Source organism: Staurois parvus, unplaced genomic scaffold, assembly GCF_062004578.1.
Source record: "Staurois parvus isolate SC_StPar_1 unplaced genomic scaffold, SC_StPar_1.0 ptg000432l, whole genome shotgun sequence".
Taxonomy (NCBI): domain Eukaryota; kingdom Metazoa; phylum Chordata; class Amphibia; order Anura; family Ranidae; genus Staurois; species Staurois parvus.
Genome location: NW_028318228.1, coordinates 7,652,756 through 7,664,901, shown reverse-complemented (window position 1 = coordinate 7,664,901; position 12,146 = coordinate 7,652,756). Strand labels below are relative to the sequence as shown.

The 12,146-nt window shown below is 39.7% G+C and overlaps 1 protein-coding gene across 1 annotated transcript; it reads left to right on the top strand.

Moving 5' to 3' along the window:
- The first annotated feature begins 7,791 nt into the window (after positions 1-7,791).
- Positions 7,792-9,354, top strand: LOC149454382 (tripartite motif-containing protein 6-like). The gene has a single exon (XM_089687599.1). The coding sequence runs from the start codon at positions 7,792-7,794 to the stop codon at positions 9,352-9,354; it is 1,563 nt and encodes a 520-aa protein (XP_089543725.1).
- Positions 9,355-12,146: the final 2,792 nt, after the last annotated feature.

Here is a 12,146-nt window from a genome sequence, read left to right as displayed (position 1 = left end):
TTTCTTGGAACCAATAAATTCCATACAAAAGGATAATTGGCTCTGTATTCTCTAAAAGGAGCAGTACAGGGAGGTGGGTAAGGGTAGGAACCATGGGACGGTGCTCGAAGGTAGGCAGGTGGGCAGAAACAAGGGGTGACTCAGAAGGGGGTTGTTCTTGCACCTATTTGCTGAGAAAAAAAAGCCCTGAATACAACCCACAGAAAAAAATGCTTAAAACATTCAACGCCCCCAAACAAACAAAAAATCAGTACACCAGTCCCAATGGAATAATACAACCTATCCGAGAACTCAAGCTGAGCCATTAGCAAACTTGACCCAGGTAAAGAAACATAATGTTTATAATGTAATCAACCGAACAGAACACATGTACCATGGAAATATAAAAAATAAATGCAAATACTACAAAAATATGTAAACAGGAGTTCCTCGGTTTTAATAAAAAAAACAAAACACGATTTCCCCGATATAAACTAGGGTGTCTTGCACACTGCCCAAATTCTTTCATACCAAATTATGAAAAGAATTGAATAAATAAATGTGCTTCGGCAAAACCGCAGGGAATGGTTTGGGGATCAATATGCTGTGAAAAGTATGAAATGTGCCAAAAATAAACATTTTTTTTCCCAATAATTTTTTTTCAAAGTCTAAAAATCAAGGTAGTAGTTTCATTTCTCTTTATTGCGGCCCGTGACGTCCTAGTATTTTTCATTTTTCAATCCTTCCCTGCCACTTTCACACAATTTCACCCATAACAAAAATAATTTTTTAGTCAAAAATCGCATTAGACAAAATGTAATCTAAAAGTTATAAAATATACATTTGAGGTTCACTTAAGTTGTCTCCGTACACTGGTGTTCACCAGCATATCCAGCATCAATACAGAGAGAAGGAGACAAGCTGTGTTCATTAAACTGCTACTTTAGTAGTTGCTTTTCTAATTGTATGCAGGGCTGCTGTTAGAAACCACGGGGCCCCTTACAGCCAACCTGACAGGGCCCCCCCCCCAAACCACAGGGCCCCATACAGCCAACAAAACAGCCCCCCCCCATCCCCACACTACAAACCAGTTTACTACTGTATGCTTCAGTTATGAATGAACACAACAAGAGAGCAGTAAAGATTGTGTTCATTCAGAAATGGAAGGGGCTTGTAAATTACAGTAACCGATCCCCTGTATATTTCTCTCCGCAGCAACTGAGAGCCAGCCAGGAGCAGAACCCAGTTTTCAGCTGCTGCAGAGAGAGCCATACAGGGGATTGGTTCCAGTAATTTCCCCGTTCACCCTTCCTGCACATATCCGATTCACCCAGCTGCCTGAGCCCCCCTGCAGGCCTGGGCCCTGTACAGGAGGACTGGTGGTACCCCCTTATCCACGGCCCTGATTGTATGAATATCTCTTTTACAACGATAGCTCATATAAAAATATACAAAATTAAATCCATATAATTAGAAATGTAAACTCATAAATCATGCTATCCACCTTCCTCCTGTTAATCCTGAGATATGCATGCAAGCTTTCATATAAAATACTGTTGAATTCAACACAACTTATCTTCATTTTCATTTCAGGCCCCTTTTAGTCTGGTGTGCTTTTGCCACTCTTTTTTTTTTTCATGGTCACAAAACTGTATGAAAACTATTCCCCTTTAAGTCCTATGTAACTGTTCACACTGGAGGTGCTATAAGCTTTGAAAAGTCCTGCATGCTCCATTGTCTTAAAATGGAAGGGGACTTTTTTGGTGTCGTTTTTCAAAAGCACACCAAAAAAAGCAGCTTCCCATGTAAGTCAATGGGAAAGCATCAAAAGCACATCAGTCTGAAAGGGCCCCAACAGGTAATATATTGAATCTTTGACTCCTAAACCAGCCGTATATGGTCTGAAATTCTGCCAGACATTTGATCAACTTGTGTACAACCAGCCACACTTTTACATACAATTACTGCCAGCAACTATAGCCGCTAGTAGTAAGCATTGTGTTCTGATGACAGGAATAGTGCCTCATCAATGGAGTCTGTGGAAGAGATTGTGACCCATCATTATTGTTAGTGGGAAGAATTGTGCTGTTCTTTGGATTCAGTGGGGGATAGAGTGTCCCATCAATGGCATCATTTGGAGGAATCGTGCTCCATCGTGGGATCAGTGGGGGGAATAGTGCTCTTCCAATAATATCAGTGGAGGAAATAGTGTCCCATCAATGGTATCAGTGGGAGGAATAGTGCCCCATAAATAATATCAGCGGGAAGAACTGTGCTCTATCATCGGGATCAGTGGGGGGGAATAGTGCCCCATCAATGGTATTTACGGAAGGATTTATGCTCTATTGTTGGGCTCTATGGGAGGAATCGTGCCCCATAAATAATATCAGTGGGAGGAACTGTGCTCAATCATTGGGATCAGTGGGGGGGAATAGTGCCCTATAAATGGTATTTGTGGGAGGTTTTATGCTCTTTTGTTGGGCTCTATGGAAGGAATAGTGCTCCATAAATAATATGAGTGGGAGGACCTGTGCTCCATCATACCCTGCTTGTACGGTTGTATGGTGGAAGGAAAGAAAGTCAAATCATCTAGGGTTCCCTTAGGGTAGATTTATTTTCAAATAATTTCTATTTAAATTTTTTTAAAGGCATAATAAAGCAAATAAATGCTAAAGAGTATAACAAGGTATTAAACCGACATACTGTGCATAATGATGGCCAAGAAATAGTGATACATCCCTTTGGGTAGATTTAGACATGCGTATAGCCCGATCTGCTTTCGGATTGCGCTTAGGAGGCTACTGACAGGCAGTGAGGAAGCGATATGATGCCTCCTCAACACCTATTTTCACCCCTTTTTTACCAACAAATGCTCCCCAACCTTGTGTATTGCATGCAACTGCAAAGCATTCGTGGTGCTTCCCTATTTGCTTGAATGTGTAGTATTGCGTGGGCTTTCTGAAACTTTGCTGAGTGATGCAAAGAATCCTGACTGTGGCATGTATACACCCCCATCCATTGCCTATTGCAGCATAGGAGGGGGCGAATGCAGGGGCAGAATGACCATTAGGGAACTCGGGCACTGCCCAAGGGCCCTGGGTCAGTAGGGGGCCCCATGAGATGCCCCTGGTACCTTTTTCATAGGCTTTTTTGGGTGTGGGTGAGGACACAGGGGCCCCATGATCCCCTATTGCCCGGGGGCCCCATGAGTTGTCAGTCCACCCCTGGGCGAATGTGACCTTTGGGAGTAGAAAATGCTCTGTGTCAGAGGGAGTAAACAATGTAATCATTGGAATCAGTAGGTGCCATAGTGCCCCATCAATGGTGTCAGTGGGAAGAATACTTTTATTATATTATTATATTTTATTTTTAAGAATATTGCTATTTCCAGCGCGACTTTGATGTCACTTTCATGCAACTTCACACTCTACGGCACTCAAATTACAAGAACATCACATCAAAGTACTGCAGAAACCCCTTTTTTTAAGTCAGTGAAAATTTTAGGTTGGATACAAAGTTGCATGACAAGTCACAGAACCCATTCTAAAGTCACCTGACAAGTTGCCGTATTGTGAACCGAGCTCAATCCCTAAAGTTGCAAATGGACACTTCGTTTTGACAGATACCTACTGGTGGGGGGGTTCTTTACACCCCTTATGTGAATATATCCATATCCGGGGGGAGGGGTTTGATTCATTTTTCTGACTGGTTGTCCTAATTGTTGGTACAGACGCATGCATTCACAGTTTTCACGGTTTAAGTGATAAGGTGTCTGAAGTATATTCCATAATATCTACAAGCCATAAATTATACAGATACTGTTGAAATAACAAATTGGCAATGTCACATATGCCATGGATTTTTACCCTCACAATAGTTTGACAAGTGTGAGGGGTTTTTTTTTTTGTGTGAATATATTATGACAAGGGATACCGTCCTGCAGTGGACACAAAGTAGTCTAGTTCTTGATCAGTAATATATAAAAGGAGGCAGTGTTGACTCCATCATACAGGTTGTGGTCAAACTGATTTGTCCATGCATATTCATATACTGTTGAAAATTCCTGATATTTTGGTGCCTTGAGACTTTTGTTTTCTTGATGAAAAGCAATTGCAGAAAGGGCCATTCTAACCCAGACCAGACATTATCCAAACTAGTTAATCACCTTTATCTGGACTTGTTTTGCAAAGCTCCTGACTGTCCCCATTTTAAACCCAAATCCTTCTGTCCCTCTTCCCTCTTTTTTTTTGTAAAGGAGGTCTATAGCCCAGGCAAAAATAAACAATTGTAAAGTTCATCCATTCTCCATATTATTGCTTTCACTACTTTGAAAATCCATGGCAAAGGAATAGAAAATCAATACTATAACGGGTATAGGCCAGGGGTGGGCAACTGTGGCCCTCCAGCTGTTGGTAAACTACAAGTCCCATTATGCCTCTGCCTTTGGGAGTCATGCTTGTAACGCCTCATGGGATTTGTAGTTCTACAACAGCTGGAGGGCCACAGTTGCCCACCCCTGGTATAGGCAATTTTTATTTTTTTGAACAAAATTTGTGGTCTATGTAATTTAGGGCATGGGAAGGGGTATGTCCTCTGCCTACATACAAAAAAAAAGTCCTTTCTGAGATGGGAAAGCAGAAGTCTTGTTAATCAACCACGAAAGGTGTGAGCATCCTGTTCCAAAGGACATAATCCAATCCAGACCAGGAAAACTGGGTCAGTTGAAAAGCCACCCATAGACTGTATAATTTTCTTTCCTGCAACCACTGTTTACAGGAAAGAAAATCACTCCATTACCCCATCAACAATTAGCATCATAGGGGAATCTCTCATGCAGAGCTATTGTGTTCTCATGGCTGAGGAAGCCATCCCTGCCCAGAGAAGAGAGATTACTAGCAGCTATAATAACCAGTAGCAATAATTGCATGTAAAACTCAACAGGCTGGTTGTACCAAACGTAGATCAACTTGGGTTGATTCAGCCTGCCCATACATCTTTACTGGTTCAGCAGGGACTGGCTGAGATTTGAACCATCTAGACTTTACTCTTTGAGCTACATACCTGGAAGTGTGAATTGTTGCTAAATTACTAGGATAAGGAGGAAAAGAATTGTTAGTTTTTTTATTAATTTAATCAAGCAACCAACTATTTGTACCAAAAGTTGATCAGCTTGGGTTGATTCAGCCTGTCCATACATGGTTTAAATCTTAACTGGTTCAGCAGGGACTGGCTGAGATTTGAACCATCTATAGATGACTTTACTCTTTAAGCTACATACCTGGAAGTGTGAATTCTTGCTAAATTACTAGGATGAAGAGGAAAAGAATTGTTGGATGCTTGATTAAATTAAAAACAAAACATGAACTATATGTATTTTAAAACTCTCCTGAAGCCTAGTACACAGGCCAAATGTCGAGCAGCATGGACTGGTTCAATAGAAATTAGCTGACATTCAGCTCTTGTCTATGGAAGCCGGTCCAACATACTAGCAATCAGCTAGTCAGGGGCATGACCTGCAAAAGGTCTGCCAATCAGCTCCCAATCAGAACTCTCAGCATAGCAGGGGATATTGCTGTGCTAACAGATAGTACAGCAGCTCCTTTTGAGCTGTCCATTTTCATTCAGCCCTCTGGGTAAAACAAAAACCCCTAGTAGTGTGTACTAGGTTTAAGGCAAGAAGATAGTTTTCAGAGCAGATTGGCATGTGGATGTTCCAATGTACTTTTGTAATTTTCAGTTAGGAGGACTGAAGAGCATCCAACCTGAGACAAAGGCCTCCTCTAACCACCACCATGCTGGAGATGATCAGCTGTGGTCCTTCACAATCCTTGTAATGTAAATAGAGGACAATACAGACCTACCAGTGATAAAAAAAAACAGGTCTTCCTTAGCAGAATGGTAATCTAGTAATATGTCAATGCAGAGTGTACATTTTTACACATGAAAGTGTATCAATTTTGAAGGTTTTTTTATTTAAAAACCCACACATGACACATTAGTTTTAAAGTTTACCTTTCAAAAAGGATAAACATTGTTATCAGTAATTTATAAAGATGAGCATTTAAAATGTCTAAACTCAGTAAGTTGCACTGTCTACCTTCTCGATATCTAGAGATTTATTGTAAAAGGATCCCAGTCACTAATGTGAAAAACAAAAACCGACAACAAACTGTTTTGGAACATTTGGAGACCGACTGAATGAGCCAGTGTATGGTTCTTCAGATTTTTGGGGGGCAGGACTGACTAGTGGGAGTAGAAAATGCCTCAGTCAGTAAATGTCTGCTTAGGAGAAGTAGTTCTATCATTGGTGTCAGTGGGAGGAATAGTGCCCCATAGTTGGCAGAGGAATTGTGCCCCATTGTCAGTGGGAGGAATAGTGTTCCAAGATTTAGGTCTGTCAAATGATGGTTCACTATTCCTCCCACTAACAATGGGACACTATTCTTCCCATGGACACAGTGGCAGGAATGATTCCTCATCTGTTGTCAGTGGTATGAATATTGCCTTATATCAATGAGAGGGCTAGTGCCCAAGGGCTGGATAAAAAGAGAAGTAAAAAAAATTAAATTATTTATTATTATTATTATAGAGGATTTATATAGCGCCAACAGTTTGCGCAGCGCTTTACAGTGTGAGGGCAAACAGTATAGTTATCAGAGGAATCAGAGGGCCCTGCTCATTAGAGCTTACATGAAAAATTATTTAAAAAATGTTTATAAGATTTTTTTTTAACATACTGTCACGTCAGTTAAAAATAAAGTAAAATTGAATGAAAAAATATTATAAAAATGTTTTTTTTTCACATTGTCACCAGTCTTTGTCACCTATGATGACCCTATACTGCACCGGTGACAGTATGTAAAATAGTTAAAAAAAAAAATTAATTTCTTCATTTTCCAACCAATTTCACAAAACTCGCCATGCCTCTTACTAAATACCTCAGATCATGTACTTTCCAAAAAGGGGTTATTCGAGGGATATTTGTACTGTCCTGATATTTTAAGGGCCTTAAGAAATGAATCATTACATCGGGATTGATCAATTTTCAAATTTGTATACCGTAGTATGTAGACTCTATAACTTTCACACGAACCAATCAATACACACTTTTACACATTTATATAATAAAAAAAAAAACCCGGTGGTGATGAAATACTACCAAACTAAAGCTCTATTTGTGTGTAAAAAAAAAGATATAAATGTCATTTGTGTACAGTTTTGCATGCCCGCGCAATTGCCAGTTTAAATAGCACAATGCTAACTAGCAAAAAAATTGCACCGGTTATGAAGGGGGTAAAACTTTTCAGTGTGGCTAAGGTAACCCTCTCATTTTCAATATGAGACTAGCATGCAAAAAAGATGGACGATCGTTTGTCTGAATTTCTCATCGTCTGTACTAGGCAACCTAAATGATTAAAGATACAATCAGTCAGAACCACTTAGGTCCCTCCTCAGACTGTAATTAATATAAACAAAGACAAAACCATTTTCAGAAGTGTATAAAGCCTTTGGATGGGATCTAAGAAGTCCCAAAACTTGAATTTTTAATTTCTCAAGTTCTTCAATCAAGGGTATCACTGTAAATTCAAGAATTCCTGCATTGATCAATGGCTAACAAAGTACAAGACAATCTGTCCTCAGAAGATAAAGGGTTACTAGAGGAGGGTGGGTCTTACTTTACAAGGACATCTGATCTCACTTTGCATAACAAGGCCTCCAAAGAACCTCTTTCAACCCCAAGGTATAAGACCCATGAGCTGAGATTCCATCACCAGTTAATGACCTTCTCACAAGATCATTGTCACCTCTTCAATGGCATCTGCTGACCTGAGAGAGGAGCTAAACTGCTCCACCTGCCTGAACCTTTATAAGGAGCCCATATCTCTGAAATGTGGCCATAACTTCTGCTGGGACTGTATAGTGACTGTGCTGGATTCCCAGGAAACATTTGGAGAGTATTCCTGTCCGGAGTGCAGAGAGCAATATACACAGCGCCATCCACTGGAGAAGCTGTGTAACATCATGGAGTGTTTCATATCTGCTCACCAGGAGGACATAGAGGTTTTGTGTTTGTACTGCGATTCTCCTACACCAGCTTTGAAAACGTGTCTGCACTGTGAGGCCTCATTTTGTGATAAGCACTTGCGCAACCACAGTAAGTCATCGCATCACATGTTAACCGAACCCACTGCGTCATTTGGGGACGTAAAATGCTCCACACACAAGGAGCTCCTAAAATATTACTGCTCGGAGGACAGTACCTCTATCTGTGTGTCTTGTTGGGTGGCTGGAGACCACAAAGGACACCAGGTGGACCTTCTAAATGAGGCCTCTGAAAAGATAAAGGAGGGATTAAGAGATTCTACAAATGCATTAGACTTTGAGAGACAGGAGATCCAGAGGAGAATTCAGAATCTGGAAAATCATAGGACAGCAGAGAACGGAAAAATAACTGCTGTTGTCAAGAGATTCAAGAAGATGTTTAGAAAAATCAGGAAAAAGCTGGAGGATGTTGAGAAGAGAGTCCTAAAAGAAAACTGCAGACAAAATAAAGCGATCTCACATTCGGTCTCTTATCTGATCCAGCAGTTGGAGCAACAGAAGGATGAGCTGTCCAAGACCATCAATCAAATGAAAGAATTGTGCGATATTGATGATCCAATAACTGTGTTGAAAAAGGCACCAAACAGAGAGGACATTCTTCCCCAGATGGGGGACACAACCAATGACGTCAAAACTGCTGGATGTATATCTGAAGGAGCCATCTTACACATGCTGCAAAGTGGACTTTGCATCTTTGCTCACAAACTGAGCGATCTGGTGGCAAAAAGACAATTTTTAAAGTTGGAGAAATCTGACATTTTATTGGACATAAATACGGCTAATGATAACATTATACTATCAAAGAAAAGGAAGAGGGCTGTTCATACTGACCTTGGTGTCAACAGGCCTGAAGGTCCTAAAAGGTTTAAATGTTGCCAAGTATTGAGTATCCAAAGTTTTACTTCAGGGACACATTACTGGGAAGTGGATGTAAGTGAGGCAGAGGAATGGCTGTTAGGGGTGGCCTCTGAGAGCATAGATCGGAAGATTGGGGGAAATGAATCATTTATTGGCTGTAATGAGAAATCCTGGAGCCTGAGTCAAACACCTTCAAATCTTCAACTCAGGCACAACAACTCTTTGATAAATATAGACTCCAAATCGTTTCTAAAGAATGTTGGGATTTATTTGGAATATGACTCTGGCCGTCTGTCCTTCTACCAGCTGTGTAAACCCGTCAGACACCTCCACACCTTCACTGCCACCTTCACTGAGCCCCTCCATGCCGCTTTCTATGTTTATCCAAAAAGCTCCATCAGAATTATAAATTAATTACCATAATAGAGTTCAAATGTTAATGTTTTTTAATTGCATTTAAAAATAATTCATCTCATTTTTATTATTGACTTTATTTAAAGTGTAGATAGAGTGCAAAGATTTTTTGTTCCAGTTTTGGATAAAGTAGGAAAGGATTGGAACCCTTGTCAAATTGTATCATTTTCTATTTGTCTATTTGTCTTGGTGATGGTGATCGGAGGTGATGGGAAATCCAAAAATGTTAATGTTGCCACCAGAAAAAGAGATGAATGTAAGTCTTCCAATACAGACACCTGTTCTGGTGACAACTGCTTGAAATTCTGCTCACTTTGGAGAGATTTCCTCTCACTTCCTGTTGCATCTCCATCCAAAACAAAATAGTTTTAGCTAGAAATAAATTTTAACCAATGTAATACCTATGAAAGTCAATGTTTAACATTTCTTCTCTCCATCCTAAACTAACAAAAACAAAGTTTTGGGCTGTAGAGGCACTTTCATCATTATCGTGGTTCTGAAAATTGAACGTTGGCCATAGTTTCCTTTATTATGTATATTATAGTTTTTTTAGTATTTGAACAATACTGTTTCCATTTATTATAAATGCTTCCATTCCATATCAATACTGTTTGCTGATCCTGCTGCCAATAAACCTTTCTGCTTTCTGAAAGAAGTGTTTGTGTCGTTATGTTCCATGTTCCTATTGTAAATTATTTCACAGGATGTAGAAGGTCTCCTAGTAAGCAATGTTGGAAGGTGAAACATATTTCAGTTAATTTGTAACTTTAGCTATTTTTTATATTTCTTAAGGAATGGTTTATTATATGGTTTTTGGTAAATCTAAACCAAAAATCTCAAGAAAATTGTATAATGTATGGCCAGCCTTCATTTCCTTGGGGATATCCAATTACCTCTCAGAAAGTGTGAACAGCCTGTTCTAATTAGCATTATTCAATCCCAGCCAAAAAGTCTGGAGCAGGTAATGATGTTAAAACTTTAGGACATGGCTGAAGGTGTAAATTGCATTTAAATTACTTTCAAAATCAGATAGAATTATATCTGGTGACAGGTTGTATCCCCACATGGAAGAAAAATATATTTGAAATATATTTTAAAAATATTCTTCCCAAATATATTGCTATGTATTTGAAATACTACAAATTTGGCCATATTCAATAAATTTAAAAATGTATTTCAATAAATATATATATACTGCATGTTGAAATGCGTTTTTATTACAAAATATTTTTAAAAATACATTTCAAATATACTGTATGTCTTTAAAAATACAAATCTACATTTTTGGAATGCATTTACAAATATTTGTAAAAATATATGTCAACATGAATTTTTTATACAAAAAATAATAATCACTGCCATTGGCTTGTAGCCTCTGGTAGTGATTGGGCAAAAAAAAAAAACCTGACAGGCTGGTTGTACTGAAGTCGATTTATAGAGTGACTTTAGTACAACCAGTCCGCCCATAGATGGACTGAAATTCAGGCGGTTCCTGCTGAACCGGGCAAATTTCTATCCCTCTATTGCCAGCTTAAGGCTGAAGCTAAGGAAGATGCTTATGGCTGAATTTATATTTCTGTCATTACAGGTTTCCTTTAAAATGCATTACATTTGTAAAAATGCTAAACAACACACAAACAATCTGTATATGTCAGGGGTTTTTAAACGTTCTAAACAGAGGATCAGTTCGTTACTCTCCAGACTTTAGGGACTAGGCTTTGGACAGCGAGAGTAGCAAATGCCCCATCACCGGGTATCAGTGGGAGTAAACAATCCCGGCTCAGTGGTGTGTGGGAGTAAAATATTGGCCAGGGTTGGTTAGTGTCAGTGGGGAAAATTGTGCCCCATTATCGGGCTCAGTGGGATGAAGAGTGCCCCCATCAATTGTGTCAGTGAGAGTAATTTTGCCCCATTGTTGGTCTCAGTGGAATAGCACCCTATCAATGGTGTCGGTAGGAGGAATTGTGCCCCATCCTTGGGCTCAGTGGGAGAAACAGTACCCTCCATCAATGGTGACATTAGGAAGAGATGTGTTCCATCATTGGGCTGAGTGGGAGGAATAGTGCCACATCAATGGTGTCAGTGGGATTGTGCCCTATCACATTAGGTTATCATATTAGGTTCAGTAGAAGGAATTGTGCTGCTTGGATGGGCTCATCGGTAGATATAGTGTCCCATCAATGGTATCAGTGGGAGAAATTGTGCCCCATCAATGGTGTCATAAGAAGGATTTATGCTCTATTGTTGGACTCAGTGGGAGAAATAGTGCCCCATCAAAAATATTGGAGGAGGAAATAGTGGCCCATCAATGGTGTCATGAGGAGGATTTGTTCTCTATCATTGGACTCAGTGGGAGGAATAGTGCCCTATCAATAATATCAGTGGGAGAAATAGTGCCCCATCAATGGTGTCATGGGGAGGATTTGTGCTCTGTCTTTGGGCTCAGTGGGAAAAATGGTGCCCTATAGATCCAGTTGTGTACAACCAACCTGCCCATACATGGATTGAAATTCGGCCAGTCCCTGCTGAAACAGCTGAATTTTGATCCATGTATGGCCAGCTTAAGGCCTCATTCACACTAGGACATTTTTGAATCATGAGGAAAAATCGCAGTGTCAAAAACAACATCCTTGTGTGAATGGGGCCTAAGACTTCTTTTTTTCCCAGTCTAAATAATACATTTGTGTAAAGAAAAAAAAGGAGGCCAATGACAGGCTAAAATTAATGTGTTTTGCATAGATAGCCGGTATGCTTTTCAAATATAATATTACAGGTTTTCTAAAATTATAACA

Excerpts from the sequence above, each read along its gene's own strand:
- LOC149454382 (XM_089687599.1), top strand. The coding sequence starts at position 7,792 with ATGGCATCTGCTGACCTGAGAGAGGAGCTAAACTGCTCCACCTGCCTG.